At 44.4% G+C, this 18,075-nt stretch overlaps 1 protein-coding gene across 3 annotated transcripts in view; it reads left to right on the top strand.

The window, feature by feature from the left end:
• The window catches only part of LOC126535892 (UDP-GalNAc:beta-1,3-N-acetylgalactosaminyltransferase 2-like), a 41,394-nt gene that overhangs the window by 20,845 nt on the left and 2,474 nt on the right, over positions 1 to 18,075 (top strand). For 2 of the 3 annotated variants that reach the window (XM_050182745.3, XM_055073306.2), the window contains exon 3: positions 17,579 to 17,836. In XM_050182745.3, the coding sequence (XP_050038702.1) occupies positions 17,579 to 17,836 (258 nt within the window). The remainder of the gene's footprint in view (positions 1 to 17,578; positions 17,837 to 18,075) is intronic. The other variant, XM_055073305.2, reaches the window with a different exon arrangement.

Below are 18,075 nucleotides of genomic sequence, written 5' to 3'. Positions count from 1 at the left end.
TGGGTACGGACAGACTGAGAGACACGTTGAGACGAGTGTAGTGACGCATCGCCAAGCTGGCGCCTGTCAGACCTCCTCGCTTCACACTTGGGGAGCTCCTCTCCCCGGCTGCCGCGCTTTGACAAGCGTGGGCACACACACACACACGCACACACGAAGACACGTGGCACTGAAACACGCCTGGACGCGCTTGGCGGGGAGACTGCGGGAGCTCCGAACGGGCCAAAATGTCCGCCGCTTTGAACGAAGCTCCGGCGTCCGTTGCATCCGCGCCGGCTATACCGCGCGTTGTAGGCGAAACGTAACACAGTAAAGGTTATTAACGACCTCTTGCTTGAGGTTCGCGACAAGCTTCAGTATAGAAATATCTCAAAGGTTGTGACATTTCATGACATCCTTTCAACATTGGGTGCATTAAATCCACACAGCAGTATATTCACTGCGGAAGCAGACGCGGTACTCAAGGCGGTCAAACATAATAAAGCAGAAAAATATCACTAACACTATTGTGTTCACCGACTCATTGAGCATTGTTAGAGCCCGAATTAGCTTACAAAAGCAATAATTCTGTTTTTAATGAACTATAGTCGTTGCTATGTGCAGCATACATGTGCAACCAAGTCATTGTTCTTTGCTGGGTACCAGGCCAAAGAGGCATAAAAGGCACTGAAGCTGCTGACGAAAATGCTACCCCAGTAGCCTTCAGTGATACAGGTAAAAACATACCCATAGCAGCCACAGACCTCAAACTGTTTATACAGCATTACTTGAGGAAGTAGTGGCAAAGCCAGCGGGATACTGAAGTATCAAATAAGCTGCAGATCATGTAGCCAAAATTAGGAAACTGTATATCCGAGAGCACAGAAAGATACAAGGAAGTGCTTCATTGCAGATTAAGGATAGGCCATACCTACAGCACTCGCTCTCACCACCTGACTGGAGGTGATCCTCGAAAATGTAGTAGATGTGGCAATAGCCTTACAGTTATCCACATTCTTCTTCAGTGCCCTGAAATATAAGTAGTGAGGAAAGAGTGCTACCCCTCCCTGTATGGTGAGCATGTACCTCTCCACCCAGCATTTTCTTTTTTTTTTTTTTCATCAGTGAGCTGCTTTTCAGTTTTAACATGGTCTTAAACTTTTTTACAGAAACTGACACCTTAAAAATAATTTGACCAGGTTATTTGTAGCACTACCTCCCCCTTGGAGGTCGTAGCTGCAGTGCAAGCATACTTGTGGAGCACATAGTACATGCCTCCAATCCCTTGCATCCAAGGGCTCTGTTGAGGCACTGTCTGCTATACGCCTCGCTTAGTCATCATAGGACACATCACTAATCATTGCCACTATTTTAAATATAATTATACTTAAGCAATTTACAAAGACTTATTTTAGGCCCCTTTACAGCCATATTACATTCTTTGTTACCATTCATGCATTATTACACCGTGCATTTGGCACTCTTTGGCCAGAACTGGCCCTTGCATCATTAAAAACCATTAATCAGACCGTTCTAGAGTGTGTCCTTCCTGGCCCTGGTGTATACATACTCAGTGGGTGGAGTTGTTGCGCATACCATCAGCAGAAGTGACCATAGCATGTTTAAGAAAAATTTTTGCCTGCCATGGGCTGCCTGACGTAAGTGACATTGGCCACACTTTTACTAGTGCACACTACAAGGAATTGTGGCTCGCAGTAGAGTACGTCCCACACTGGTTTCGCTGTACCACCCAGCATCGAATTGCACTGCTCCAAGAGTAATACAGACAATAATAAAGGACAAGCTCAAGAAATTGCAGCCCGGGGAGTTTGAGTGTAAGATTGCCGGGGTCTTGTTCTCTCACTGAAAAACCTCACACAACCTCTGGGGATGTTCTCCAGCAGAGGTGCTTGTGGGACGGTGCCTGAAGACTGCGTTAGACCTGCTACGGCCAAATCACTGAAGCTGAGTGCAGCCTCGACAGCTCCGGCAAGCCCAATGACGGAGCGGAGCTGTTATCCCAGCCTATCAAGGCAGTATAAGCAAGGCATTTCAGGATCGCCTGGTAAATGCCAGGGCACCATTGCTACTGCACTGCAACAGTTGCTCCAGCATCTCATCAGCTTGGCGCAATGCTTGTTGTCCCTGTCAAGGCTTCAACCTGTGGGTAAAATTTCGTGTCCTTTGCCCACAGTTCATTTGCACCTTTCTATTTTTGTCTTGTCCAGGATATGCTGGTACACAATACTTACTTGATTCTGATGCACACTTCCTTTCCAAAAACATGTACAAAAATGTTACATGCATGTTACATTTGTGTATGAAGCCTAAAGTACAATAGTGACAAGCTATAGACATTGGAAAATTCCGTAATCCAAACCAACCTACACGTCACTGCAGCTTCCATGGACAATAGAAGGGAAATGAATGTATTTACAAGATTATAACCTGCAGCTAATTTTCATGCTTCATGCAATTATATATGCAATGCCCTTGATTCTTCACTCACCAGTTTTTCACGGTAAAGGTGAGAGTAATGGCAATTTGTTCTTGCTGGGAAAAGAGTATTCATTGCATAGAATCTACAGTGGATGCTGCATCGTGACTGTTTGAGACCTCCTTGTTACAATCAACAGCACAAAGACTGAGCTTTAATGTCTTCTATAGCTTTTGAGATACCGCATTTTTTAGACATTTGCTCACCATGGCAGTGTGAAGAACTTGTGTGGAGCGGGCACAAAGATGCTGCAGAAGCTGCAGTGGAGTGTGGTTTGGTTTGGATTACAGTACTTTCCAATGTCTATAGCTTGTCAGTATTGTACTTTAGGCTTCATATACAAATGTAACTTGCATGTCACATTTTCGTGCATTTCTTCATAAAGTAAGTGTGCATCAGAATGAAGTAAATACTGCGTACCAGCTATGTTCCCGCTCCGCAAGTTCTTCACACTGCCATGGTGAGCATGTGTCTAAAAAATCCGGTATCTCGAAAGCTATGCATGACACTAAAGCTCAGTCTCTGTGCTGTTGATTGTAACGAGGTGGCCTTAAACAGTTGTGATGCAGCATCCACTGTAGATTCTATGCAATGAATATTCTTTTCCCAGCGAGAACAAATTGCCATTACTCTCACCTTTACCGTGAAAAATTGGTGAGTGAAGGATCAAGGGCATTGCATGTATAATTACATGAAGCTGAAGATCAGCTGAAGGTTATGATCTCATAAATATGTTAATTTTCCTTCTATTGTCCATGTTTTCCCGTGGCAAACGTGCCTGTTTGGCTTATGGAGCACCTTATTGCCACCTACATTTCATGGGCCTGGCTGCTCAGCAGAAATTCTGCTATTTCCAGAAAGTTGTGATATCATGCTCGACTTCTTGGTGGGAAAACACTAAGTCAGCTTTATGATGCTAAGGCATCTAACTTTACATGCATTGAAAAAGAAAGCCACATGCTGTAGTGGTATGTGTCTCCAAAACCAATGCACATTTGTCAAATGGTTAGCATATGGCTATATCATAGGTCTTCCTTGGTTTTTAGAAAGACATTAAAGATTCTAATAAGTAGCCTGCAGGTCAACGAGCATAGCACTATCACACCATCTGTGCTGCCAAGGCACTGCTATGAATCAGTAAACACCAAAGATGGTTTTTCACAGGACAGAAAGTAAGGAAAGCTGAATGCTCTGCTAGACAGTTGCAGGACCTCACTTATGCATCATCAAATCATAATGCTTATTAAGATGCACCACACAACAAAGTGTAAGGTTCTACACAGATCATTAAATCATGAGTAAGCACTACGCAAACACAGCATGCACCCATGCACACACTTGCAACAGAGAGTACAAAAGAAGTGCACCTGGTGTTTATCACTGGCCTTCGATTTTTTACAGAAATTAACCCAACAGTGATTGGTGAAAGAAGGCAAATTGCCTCACAGTATGAGATAATTGGAAGGACTGGCCTGCTGGTATTTATAGCCCCATTCTAATTGCAACAATTTTCACAGCTCAGTATAGATGTTTCACTAGCTCAGGATAGACCTTTATGGATAGCATTTCTAGATATTGAGGGAGCCTACGACAACCTAGCCAGGGAATTGTTATAGGCTGTTCTCAAGCACGAAGGCATAAAGTATAATTTCGTGAAGCTGCTGAAGGAGATATATAGAAACAACAGAGTACAAGTTGTATGGAAAGGTAGAAAATGTAATGAAGTGATGGAAATTCACCAAGGACTAAAGCAAGGATGTCCTCTGTCTCCAATGTTGTTAATATTTTAGTTAAAGTTATAGTAAGATGAAAGCAATATAAATACCTCGGCATATGTATAAACGAAAGAAATACTTACTCAAGTGCCCACCAAGATAATCTGAAAATGAAGGGGACGTGGAATTCATCAATAATGAAACGTTGAGCACTTTGGGGCCACAATAAGTATGAGTGCTTGCAGTATGGAAAGGAGTAATTGTTCCAGTGCTAATGTTTGCAAATGCCATACTGTGCTTAAAATCAAATATCTTGTCGGGGTGAAGTTAATCAATGATCGGTAGGCCAGTTGGCTTTGGGAACCCATGGCAAAACCACAACATGGGTTGTGCCTTGTTTGAAGTCAGAGAAGCGCAGAGCAAACTTAGTTTTGAAGAATCGGGAACATGGATCAAAATAAATGGGTGGCTGAAGTGCCCAAGTATCTTTATCTGAAAAGCGTAGACATAGAATGGAGGAAGAGGTCAAGAAAGTTGGCAACCAAGTACAAAATAACTGAAAGTAAAAATAGACTATCAGGAGTCATCAGAAAGTGAGAGAAACATGGACAGTGAATTGGATGCAATGAATGGAAACAAAAAGACCCTGAATATTTACAAAAATGAGAAGAAAGAAATCGGAAAGGAAAATCTGCAGGATAACACAAAGGGAAATGCCTTGTTATTCGAGGCTCAAGCTGGTTTCCTAAGGAAGGAAACATACTGGAGCAAATATTCGCAACAAGATGAGGCATGTGTATGCTGCAGCAAATATCCAGAGACCACTCAGCCCATCCTAATGTAATGAGAAGGGGATGAATGGGGGGTTTTTATTGGTGCAAGGGCCAGATACACATTCCAGAAGCGCTTAGATTTAAAGTGGATGGAAGCATCAACTGGTCAGTAGTCGAGATAAACTAGAGACCTTTAGAGTATTGGTGGAAAAAAGCAGGGAATAGATTGAGACGGCCGGATCCATTACAGGCATAGGTAGCGGAACAAGGTAGATAGAGAAGTTTTGAGGAAGAGAAAGAAGTCTAAAGCGATGTATACAAAAGTGATGGAATGAAAGGCGTGTATAGCATACCTGAGTAACTCAAGCATGCTAGGTGATGATTTGTCACCCCGTTTCAAAGGATGGTGCCAATAAATCATCGTCACATGTATACAGTGTGTTCACCCAGTTGTCAGACTAGGAACCACAGTTCTGTGGTGACACCGATGCACCGATGATGACAAAGAGCAGCAAGGCAGCACGAGCGGACTGAGCCACGAAAAATAAAGTTATTGGTTCTTGTTTCTCACTGCGGCAACTTCTCGTGTCGTCCTCATGTTTGCATAGTCAGGTACAACTTAAGAAAGCAGGACAAGCCCCACCCAGATGACCGAAGCACGGCAGCCGATTGCCTCCACGACTAAAGAAATAGTCCTGCTGGCGCAACTCAGCCCAGCTCGAAACGCAGGCTGCCATGTTCTCTGTTGGCGGAGTCCAGGTCATGACGTTGGTCTTTAGTTCACACCCATTGGTGGAGGCTTTTGTGCATCCGCCTTTGAGGGGCAAATGCCGCTGCCTTCTAAAGTTCTACCCAACTATAGTTGATCATATGCCAAGAAAGAAGCAACAGTTTATGAAATATTTCACAAAAACCATGCACTCGTCTTCATTAGCTTAGCATACATGCAACTTGTTGTTTTCTTTTCTAATACCAAACACTGTTAAAACCAGGCTTTTAGAAAAATTTCTGAGGTGGCAGTGCTTGCAGGTTCTTACCAGTAAAAATGAAGCCAGCGCTTGCCTTATACTTACCCTTGAAAGTATGCTGCAGTAGCTGGAGACTGGTCACAGTTCCACAACTCTTACTCTGTTGAGGTGGCAGTTCCACTGCAGCGACATGCGCTCCGCATTTTAAGCAATTGTATGTTGGCACAAGAACTGTTGGAGGCTTTCCATATTCAGAAAAGAGACACGAACTGCGTTATGGATATGTCAGTTTAACTGTTCGGAAATGAGGTCCAACTGTCTGACACAATGCTGTGACTTTTGTAATGCGACTGCTGCAAGCATGTGCAGTTGTTGTATTCTTGTGAATTTGCTCTACGAATAAACAGTTTAGTGCTCGCTCTGTTCTTTCCTACTCCCTCCTACTAAGTTTTTGTTTCCATGTCATGCTAATATGTACCTCCTAAATTTTAAGCAATGTTCCCGGACGCACTTTGATTTCTGCACGCACTATGCAGATGCGAGCCATATTGCATTTGAAGGTGTACTTTCTGTGCTTTCGAATGACACCTCATAGTATTGTCTAGCATGCAGCATTGCCTCATGGCAATCAAAACATTAGGAGCAAGAAGCGGCGTTTTTGCTTTACTAGCCTCTGAACTTCAGCGGTGACAGCAAAAACTATTCTACATAACAAAATGTGGTTTGCCATGCCCTTAGATGAAATGTCATACAACATTCCTATGGAGTGATATAGCGTGTAAAGCAATTAGAAAATTTGGTAGACTCCGATAAACATGGCCAGAACAATAAATGCTTAGAAATTATAAATTTTTGGTGATTTTCTAGGCTGCATTCTACTTATCATGTTTGTGAAGTTCTTTTGTGTTCTGATAATTAGTGCGAGTTATTATTCACTTTAAAATGGCAGTTTATGGTTTCACTTGGTCATGTAATTCAGAAGTAGGACATTTCAGCTTGAAGTAATCATTCAAGCTGAAACTGAAATTTTCAATAACCAATCAGGCAAGCCTTTATCTCCAATTCAGTGGAAAGAAAATTGTCTCACCTTTATTATTATGCAATCTATATGAGAGCAATGAATCTAGCAAATTTTCTGCTGGTCAGGTCTGTGCAAATTTACAGCCGTTTTCGTGTAAATGCTAGTCCACTACAAATCCTGTTGAATAGTGGAGCCATACAGTGTCGTGTTATTACTATCACTCACAACTTTCATTAGGCAGTGCTTCACACAAAATATTTCCCATGAATAACAAATCTCAGCCGTACTTTTTTCTTGGGGGGGGGGGGGGGGGGGCGGCTTTGGCGCCATCTGCGCAAAAAATATCAAGCTGTTTCACATCAGTTCCAGCATTTGTCAAATAGGCCATTAAACATTACAAAGCGCGCAAGATGCAGATGGATTCTTTCTCCTAATTTGCATGTTTGGCTCACTCCAGTTGTTGCCGTGCCTTCCTGGCATTTCTTCAAGTACACTTGTCAGCAACCATGCCTTAATGAAGTCCTGCGGTAGCTGCTGAAAGAAAGGAAGGAACCACCGGCACAGCTGACACCTTAACAACTGCTAAATGTAGGGTGCAGCCAAAGGGGAAGGACAGGAAAAAGTAAACTATGGGCAGAAGAAAAGAAGAGGGGCTATTAGATCTACTCACGGTGTTCACTACAATGACTAACAGTGCTATATTCTCAAGACATTTCACTTCCTGTGCAGGGTACACCATGAGTGTATGCCAGAGCTAGCCAGTGCATGTCACGAGTGCATGCCAGCTAACCAGCAGGATAAGCTGCGAGTTTTTTCCTAGGAGCTATTGTGAAAAGTAAGATTCCAGAAATTTGCTGGATGCACACTTTTGTTCACAGGGGACTGTGGAGGTGATATTGAAGTGCACAGACAACTTGCCCTCGCCTCCTCCAAGCTGCCAGGTATTGTACACTGATATCTGGAAAATACAGAGCTGGCCGCAGCTCGTGCGCCTCCTGTCGCGAGAAGTGTTGACAGGGAAGAGGAAGTGAAAAAACTTAGTGTGAAGTGGTTCAGTTCCACTGGTCCAGAAAGCAGTTGCTTTTTCCACAATCAGATGCATGCTTACACAGATGCCATGCATACTTGTGCTTCCTGCTGTTGTACAAAGGCAATTGCTTCCATGGTTCTTCATCATTCAAAGAGAAAAGATTGTAGGAGCTGCAGAGTTTTTCTTGATGTATGATTGGAAGGCAAAGGAAATGACATTTCACTTTTGTGCCATCAGTGGGAGATTTTTTTAGTACAGGACACGGGCGTTTTTGCATTTCGCCCTCATCAAAACATGGATGCTGCGGCCGGGATTTGATTCCATGACCTCGTGCTTAGCAGTGCAATGCCATAGCCACTATGCCACCACGGCGGGTCTGCTACCAAGATGCCGGTATCTTCTAACGTGTGCCACCTGGCTTGAGTGCAAATGGCACACGAAAATAGGAGTCGAGACAGATTACAAAGCTGGAGTGACGATGCAATGATCATACTGGCATCACAAACAGGAGCATATAGTCATCTGCCCAAGTTAATAGACAACTTGGTTGACTGGGTCTTGTCATGGTAATGTCATGCATGCATCCATGTCATGAATTTATCTCATTCATGGCACGCATGTCATGATATCCATGGGAATCATTTCATGGTTTGACATACAGACCATGACGTTTCTGCCAATCATTTTATGACATGCATGGCATGACATGTCATTAATCTCACACGTGCATGTCATAACAAGAAGAAATGGGTTTAACCGAGGGGCCCGATTTATTTATTAATAATATAATGAGAAGCCAACAAACAAAGACACCAAGGAAAGCATAGAGGAAATTACTTGTACTTACTAATTGAAATAAAGAAATGATAAATTAATGGCAATGAAAGTGGATGAAAAAACAACTTGCCGCAGGTAGGGAACGATCCCACATCTTTGCATTACACGTACAATGCTCTGATAAATTGAGCTACCAAGGCATGGTTTTCCCATCTACTTTCTTGGGTATTTATGTGTTACTATTAGAACTAAGCTTGGCAGTGTTAGCCAGCACCACCACTCACAAACCTTGGCAGCAGATGTGGAACATCCTTTCTGCCGCAGGCGTCACGAGTACATGGTCTTTCTTGGTGAAGGCAACTGGTCAATGAACCCACAGATGCTACGTGAAGGCATCAGTGTTGCCAGATTCGAGACCCTTGTTATGTAAGAACGAGAAGAAAGGGGTTTAACCAAGGGACCCGATTTTTTAATAATCGTATCATGTTGCTTTTGTTGGCAAGTTGCTTTTTCATCCACTTTCACTGCCATTAATGTATCATATCTTTAATTCAATTAGTAAGTACAAGTAATTTCCCCTATGTTTTCCTTCGTGTCTTTGTTTGTTGGCTTCTCATGATATGACATGCATGTCATGTCAACCAATCAATTGTAGTCATCTCATTTATGACATGATAGTCATTCATTGAGCTATGGAAAGAAGAATGGTGGGTGTAACGTTAAGGGATAAGAAAACAGCAGATTGGGTGAGGGGACAAACGCGAGTTAATGACATCTTAGTTGAAATCAAGAAAAAGAAATGGGCATGGGCAGGACATGTAATGAGGAGGGAAGATAACCGATGGTCATTAAGGGTTACGGACTGGATTCCAAGGGAAGGGAAGCGTAGCAGGGGGCGGCAGAAAGTTAGGTGGGCGGATGAGATTAAGAAGTTTGCAGGGACAACATGGCCACAATTAGTACATGACCAGGGTAGTTGGAGAAGTATGGGAGAGGCCTTTGCCCTGAAGTGAGCGTAACCAGGCTGATGATGATTATGATAAGTCATTCATATCAGTTCTATTTTCTAACACATCATATATTAGGATATCCATGACATGCATGAAATGACATGCATCACATGAATGGCAAGATATGCAAGTCAATGACATGATTGTCTTGAATGACATGAGGTGATGGCATCATGGTCATTTCTTTAACTGGATGTGTATCAGGATATGTGTGGCGAGACATGCATGCAGAAAATGAAATTGAATGGCTTGGTCATGCATGTCAGCTCAATGTTATGTCATGGCATGACACACAATCCATTCAAGTGATGGCATTTATGTCATTCATGTCGGGCCATGCACGCATGTCATGTCATTCATATCCAGATATATATCGCGTGAAAGAAATGACCCTGACAGAACCATGTCATTCTTACCATTTATGTCATGACACACGACATGTCGTGAAATACTTGTCATTGATGTCATGTCATCCATGCATTTCATGCTAAAATATTGCCATTGGTGAGTAGTGACATCATGATCCCCCATGCATGTTCCCAAGGCATTCAAGTTTTATCATAAAACCCATGTTGAAGTTGCTGCATGTGAGAAGAAAATGCCATCTGTTTTCCGCCATAGGCTAACTTTATTGAATTCCTCTAGTAAGATGGTGGCAGCCGGCTTCACCTTGAGACATTGTCTCCACTCCAGAAATTTAATTTAATCCTCCTTGGTTAAAACATACTATGAAATCTCAATGTAGCAAACACAAATTTAACTAATTATCTGATCCTGTATTTTTCCAAGATACCCTGCACCCCCAATTAGTACAACAGCACGGGGGAAAAACTCTGCCCATTTAACCTGTGAAATTAACTGCACACAACAACGCGCAAATCTTTGTAAAAACAGTCTTCGTTCACGGATGCATTCACGTCTCTTGCACATCGTATCTCGAGCCAGTGACTCTGTCCCCCATCTTCTTGCGACAGCTTCTGCTGTACTCTGAAGGACTGTTGTCGAGTGCAGCTCATCGTGATTCCTAATGCCCCCACCACGTGCACTATTCATTAACAACTAAATGAAAACTAATGACCCGAAGAGACAAGAAGTGGGTGACCATGAAAAATAGGACAGATGAGCTTCAATGTACAGGAGTGGGATTACCTAGGAGCTAATGAAACATTGGATGGCAGAGAACTTTGCCTTAAAGGCCAACTGCAACACAATTTCACTTTGGCAAAACTTTTTATAAATTTCTTGGTACCCCGCAGTGCCAACGGTATCTACACTATGCATCAGTATGGCTTTCAAGATTGCACTGGTGCACAGTTACAATCTTTAAGGCCAGACACAACTACATGCAACTGTGCATGGCTGGGCTGGAGTATGTGCTTGTGCTCAGTCTGGCTGTGCTACATGGTGCATACTGGTTTTGACCTGCACCAGCTTGACCGATGGATAGTAGAAAAATTCAGATTGCGCATTTCAAAGTGCTATCTCATAACATATATCTATTGTGATGCAGCAGTTATCCCGACGTTTATTACGCGTCGGAGATGCGGCGAACCGACCACGCCCAAAGCACGGACCACACAAGAGCGAGCCCCACAAGCGATGATGAAGAAGAACGCCATATGAACCCCACATGATGATGATCATGTACAGATGACAAAGTGTAGCTTATAAATGCCCACACTAATGTCCCCTCGCGCGAGAGCGGCCATCCTGGCCGCAATTCAAAGGGGCGGCGAACGCCTCGTGAAAGGCTTCATACGGGAAACATGGACAACCTCAGCAGCGCGGCAGCGGCGGTCATTTGGGACAATAACTGGTGCCACGCGATAGTTAACCGGAGAGGTCTGCTCCAAGACTTTGTAGGGGCCGATGAACCGAAGCTGAAACTTGTCACACAAGCCAGGAGCACGAACTGGTGTCCAGAGTAGTACTTCCTCGCCAGGGCGGAAGCACACGACGTGGTGAGAGGCGTCGTAATGCTGCTTGCGGTCCTGTTGCCGTGCTTTCGTGTTGATGCGGGCAAGCTAGCGACAATGCAGAATGTGGGACACATATTCTTCACAACAACTCGACTTCACCTGCCATCTGCTATCCGCCTGGTTAGCTCAGATGGTAGAGCAGCTATTCCGGAAAGGCGGTGGTCCCGGGTTCGAGTCCCGGTCCAGGACGAATTTTTCTTCAACTGCGAAGCTTTTCTTTCGAGGAACCTGTGTGAGTTTCCTTTGTAGCACTTAGCAACATTTGGGTGGATGTCTTATTATCCCTTTATTAATTACTTCTCTTCACCTTGCAGGTTTCTGCAGAACTATTACGTCAAACTCTTGCCTTTGCTTCCCAGTTGTTGACAAATTCGACTTCGCCTGCCATCTGCTAGCCGCCTGGTTAGCTCAGATGGTAGAGCGGCTGCCCCAGAAAGGCGGTGGTCCCGGGTTTGAGTCCCAGACCAGGACGAATTATTCTTTAACTGCGAAGCTTTTCTTTCGAGGAACCCGTATGGGTTTCCTTTGTAGCACTTAGCTACGTTCGGGTGGCTGTCTCACTTTCCCTTTATTGAAGGTTTAGGTGATTAACACCAATTGCATTGACTTGCTAAATGCACGGAGTGCATGAAGTGCTGATTTGGACTGTAATGCTGTCATGTTTCAGTATGATTGCACAATTACCAGGATTGCAAGAACTGATCTGGTTACCAGTTGTGGCCATGCACTCGCTTAACCCCATCCGGTGCCACAGTGGCTGCCTCGCGTCATGCCATGGTGGCAATAGAATATTGGGCATAGAATGCACCTGAGTTCAGCACGTATCCAAATTTACACAGCAGAGCTGTCGCCACAGGATACCATGAACTCCTTGTTGACTGTATTTTGACATAAATGTTTTTGCCTGTATCTCTACCTACCAGAATCTGAAAACTTGTCTTCATACTCAATGCACCACTGCAGCCATTACCCTGCAAGAGTGTGAGTGATTGAAAAACTTTATCAGCTCTAGATTCGCTGGTCTTCTGCGGTCTTCAGATGGAATCGTCCATCTTCCAGCACAACGGTCGGTTGCCCTTAGTCCAGGGCTCCGCTGGATGCTGCTGCCAGTTGTGCTCGCCGAATCAGACCTTCTTGGTCGACCTGGCGATCGCTGGAGAGCACTCCCTCCCATTGCTCCGCACTTGGGTTTGGTATAACGGGTACCACGTCTATCTTCTGGCATGCCCACGTTATGTGATACAGCGTGGGTGTTTCGTGGCACCAGGGGCATTTGTCATTGTATTGTGTGGGATAAATTTTGCTGAGTACGTTTAGGTTCGGGTAAGAGCCCGTTTGTAGCTGCCTCCACGCGACAGAGTCCTCTCTGCTAAGGGAGTTGTGCGGTGGTGGATACCGCTTTCTGCAGTCCTTGTAGTAATTTAGTTTTGCCGAATAGTCTTGGGGTACAGGTTCGGTCTCCTCGAGGTCGCCTACATTGGATGCTCGGTAATAAGTGTACCCTCGAGCTATCCTGTCCGCCTCTTGGTTCCCTGCCACTCCCGTGTGTCCTTGCATCCATACTATCGTATGCCTAATTGGTTCTTCTTTTGTTTGTCGTGGTTGGTCTCCAGAGCGGAGTATGCGGAGCGCTTTGTGCCCTATTCTGCCACGTAGGTAGTTGCGGCACGCTGTTTGCGAGTCTGTAAGGATTGTTAGAGACCGTTTAGAACGATATCCCTCCGCTGCCGCTAGAGCATGGCCGCTTCTTCAGCCTCGACTATCGTACAGCCTTGTAGTGATGCGCTGGTGATCTCGCGTAGGTTCGAATCAATCATTGTTGCTGGTGCTCTGCCCCGCTGCTCTGGCGTATGTGGCTGCGTCCACATATACCGTCGTTTCTTGGGGTGCTAGTGTCTTTTGTAGGTATTCAGCCCTCGCTTCTCTGCGTGCTTTGTGTAGGTTGGGATCCATGTTCCGGGGTATGGGTGCTACTTTTAGTGTGTTGCGATACTCGTCCGGAATTGTTTCGGTCCTCTGTATCTCTTGAAGTTGATCGGCGCAGCCTAGTTTCTTCAGGAGCTCCCTGCCAGATGGGGTCTGCTGTAGTCTGCATTGTTGGGAGACTAGTTGCGCCTCTTTCAATTCGTCGAAGGTCTTGTGTAGTCCTAAGGCTAGGAGCTTTTTGGTTGAGGTGTTGTGGGGAAGGTGGAGTGCGGTTTTGTAGGCTTTGCGTAGAATCGTGTCTGCCTGTTGTACCTCACTCTTGATGGGATTGTAGTATAGGAGGCTGTATGCCACTCGGCTGACGACCAAGCTTCTGACCAGCTTGAGTGTGTCCTCTCGCATGCCGTGGCGTCTGTGTGAGATGCGTGTGATCATGCGGGCCACTTGTAGGGTGGATGCCTTGAGTAGGGCGAGGGTGTGGGTGCAGCGTTGGTTTGACTGTATCCACATCCCCAGGATTCTGATGAGCGTCTTTTCCGGTATCGGCTTCCCCTCGAGGTAGACGTTGAGCTTTAACTCGTCGCTGGTGGGGACTGTGCGGTTTTGCTTTCCTCTCCAAACTCTCAGGAGCTCGGACTTCTCAGTGGAGCAGGCCAGCCCTCTTGCTCTGACGTAGTGCTCTACGCAGGTGGCTGCCTCTTGTAACTTCTTTCTGTCTGAGCGAGCCTGTGTTAACCCAGATGGTGATGTCATCGGCATACATGGCATGGTGTATGCCATCGATTTCTTTTAACTGTTTTGCCAAGCCAATCATTGCTATGTTGAAAAGAGTGGGGGAGATGACCGACCCTTGAGGCGTCCCTTTGTTTGGAGTAAGGAACTTCTCTGATCGGAGCCCTCCGAGGCCAATCGTTGCCGTTCTGTTTGAAAGGAAGGCTTTGACGTAGCCATAGACTCTCCTCCCGCAGTTCAGGTCGTTCATGCCCGTGACGATAGCTTCGTGGCTTACATTGTCAAAAGCCCCCTTGATATCCAATGCCATTATTATATTCTCCCCGCTCCTGGGGACGTTCCCGAGTACTTCATCTTTGATTTGAAGCAGTACGTCTTGGGTCGATAATTTTGCTCTGAATCCAAACATGTTGTGGGGATACAGTTCGTTGTCCTCCATGTACTGTTGTAGTCTCAGCGTCACCACTCGTTCATACAGTTTTCCCAGGCACGATGTGAGCGTGATCGGTCTGAGGTCCTCAATTTGCAGTTTCTTGCCCGGTTTAGGAATCATCACTAACTCCGCATGCTTCCACTCCTCGGGGACGGTGTCAGCTTCCCAGTGTTTGTTGAGAAAGTCGGTTAATTCTGCGACTAACTCTTCACTGAGGTTGCGGATGAGTGCGTTATTTATCTTGTCTGCACCCGCGGCCGTGTTTCTGGTTGTGTTTCGAATCGCTGCGTAGACCTCTTCTCGCGTGATGGGTCTGTCCAGGTTAACGTTTTCTCTTCCTCGGTAGCACTCTGCGTAAGCTGCTGGGTTTGTGTCCCCAAACATTTAACGCGTACCTTCTCCAGGAGTTCCGAGTCTGGTCCCTCGAAATGGTGGATGAACCGGTAGATGGTTTTGTTGTTTTCTGTCTTGGTCTTGGTCGGATCTATGAGAGCCTTGAGGATATGCCACGTCCTCGCTGTGTTCAAAGTTCCGTTGAGGGAGTCGCTGAATTGCTGCCAATTTTGCCTTGCCAATTGCGCCGCGTACTCCTCTGCTTTCGCTGTGACTTCTGCGATCTGCTTTAGCTTCCTGTTGTATTTTTGTTTCTTCCACCTCTTGGTGAGCCCGTGTCTAGCTTCCCACAGCTTGAGCAGTCTGGCGTCTACCTCGGGCGTCTGCGTCGTTCGCGCGATTTCTTTGGTGTACTTGCGCTGTTTTTCAATGAGAATTTTCCCCCACTCTTCTATCGATTGGATCCCGTCCTCGGCGAGATTCCTATCGCATGCCTCTCGAAAAGTGCTCCAGTCCGTAATTTTTGCCGATCCCAGCTGACGCCTTAGCCTGTCCGAAGTTACTTGCGTCTTGAGTATGTAGTGGTCACTACCTAGGTTCTCTAACAGGTTCTAACCCTGCAAGAACACCCCTGATTGCACAATAATGTGACTCTTACAGTGCCTATATGCCATTCTTGGGCACCTCGGCATTTTAATCCCACACTATGATGAACCACGCAAAGAGAAAATGGCATTGTTAGCACTGTTATTACATTTAAATTTATTAATTTTGACCTATTGGGTCATAGCCGTACTGTGAAGGGAAGCAGATGTTGGGAAAGTTACTGTGCTTGAAAACAAATTAAAAAAATGTTTATGACTGCAACATATGAAACAATATAGCTCAAGTACAAACAGATAGGGATTTGCAAATAGTAATGTTTGAAGCCGAATCGTATACACAAATTGAATAGTGCCAAAAGCAAATCAAATATCGAACACTTTTTCAATAGTTTTCGAATGAACTTTAAGGTTTGATGGAAAACCATCTGGTTGGAATGAAACTTCGTGAAGAGTAGCAAAAACCCGGGGTACTATGCCTACCAAAGTATAGATTTAATAGAAAATGATGTTCTGGCTCCCACACAGGGGCCTTGTTCACAGGTAAAAAGTTCCAGGTAATGAGTTTCACATGTCAACAGAGTGAGGGAGAAAAAAACTTCATTTCAAGATGTTTGTGTGAGGATATAAAGTTGTGGTATTAAGGTCATGACAACAAGTAGATGAACTCTTCTAAAGTTAATTGCCATAACAGTGACAAGAAAGCAATTTAAATTTGCAGGAGTGGAAAGCACAGGTTGGTGAAAAGTCGTGGTCGTACCTACTGAAAATGAAATTAAGCTTTTCCTTGTAAGTCTTTTAGCATATTCATTTCAAGGCCCTTATGAGGGTTCCAAGCCACATAAGCATATTCTAGAATTGGGCAGACTGATATAACAACAGCTTAGCACCTTTAGATGGAGAAATGAATTGGCGAAGATAACCAAACCTTTCTAAAGCTTCCTCATAAATAACAACTTTCCCTCCATGGAGTGTCATGGGCAACCTCGGCCAGCACTACAACAATACAAATTAACTATACTGAAATCAGGTCTGGTCATAAATGTTCCTTTTCATTTAACATGCCCCGATCGCTAACTTTTGAAACAAGTTTTTCCGGGTAAATGTTTACTTGTAGTACCCCGTTTTACATTTAGTTCAGATTGTGCCGAATAACATCTGATAGTGAAATACAGTGCATTTACCACATAAGAATAATAAGTATACAATATTAACTACATCTTTTGAGGTCTGTGTCTCGTTTGATTTTATCATAACAATATTAACCTCCATTAGACTGACACTGAGTAATGAATTGTGTGTACTATTTTCATTTAACTGAAATTGCCATATCCAAAAGTGAAATAATACAGTGCAGTCTCCATAGAACACTATTAACTTCCATTAGATTGACACTAGGTAATAAATATCATTAAATTCAACCACGTTAAGTTCATGCTTTTTTAAGGGAACACTTTATGCAATGATTAAGGGGCATGTCCTTTTGATGTCATCCCTTGCTTTTTGTCATTCTCAGCTCACTAACATAATCTCAATAGTACTGGTGCAGTAGTGTTATTTTAAATACTTGGTGATAGTTCTGAATGCCCCACCTGAGTCAAATCAAAGAAAGTTAGCTGTGTCATTTATAGCAGTCATCCACCTAAATGTAATCAATTTTTGCAGTAACTGTGGAACAGTAAACTGCACATAACAAGAATCTTATTAGGCCTATCAAAATTTGGCTTTGCTTGGAAATGTATCTTAAGATGACACAATGGACCTAGGTGTCCCAATAATTAAGTGGTGTCTCTTTGGTTGCAGGTATCGAGACATTGCCCTGATGCCCATCACAGATGTGTACCGTAATCTGCCACACAAGCTGCTGCATTTCTTTGACTTCCTGCTGCAGCACTCAATGGAGTTCGACTTCCTTGTCAAGGCTGATGACGACTCTCTTGTCGACCTGGAAGGTCTACGAAACAGTGTGCCACAGGGGAAGCACCGAAAAATTTGGTGGAGCACATTCAGGGAGAACTGGCCAGTCATTCGCTATGGGAAGTGGGGTGAAAGCACATACAGGTAAGCTTGGCTCTGCGTGGCTGAAGCCTTAGGGCTTGGGACATATATCCAGGAGTATCTGTATGGTTAGAAGCCACGGGTTTTGCAAAAGCATATGCTTCTCTCCTTGTGCACAGTACATATTAGATTTACAGATAACCTGCGGGGGAGGGCTGGTAGTGACATTTCTTTATGCTTTTGAGCAAACATATACACCAAGTACATACTTTAAATGTTGAATAAAGCAAAGTAATAAATCT

Source organism: Dermacentor andersoni, chromosome 4 (assembly GCF_023375885.2).
Source record: "Dermacentor andersoni chromosome 4, qqDerAnde1_hic_scaffold, whole genome shotgun sequence".
Taxonomy (NCBI): domain Eukaryota; kingdom Metazoa; phylum Arthropoda; class Arachnida; order Ixodida; family Ixodidae; genus Dermacentor; species Dermacentor andersoni.
The sequence above is the reverse complement of the archived record's forward strand: the minus strand, read 5'-3'. Positions and strand labels throughout refer to the sequence as shown.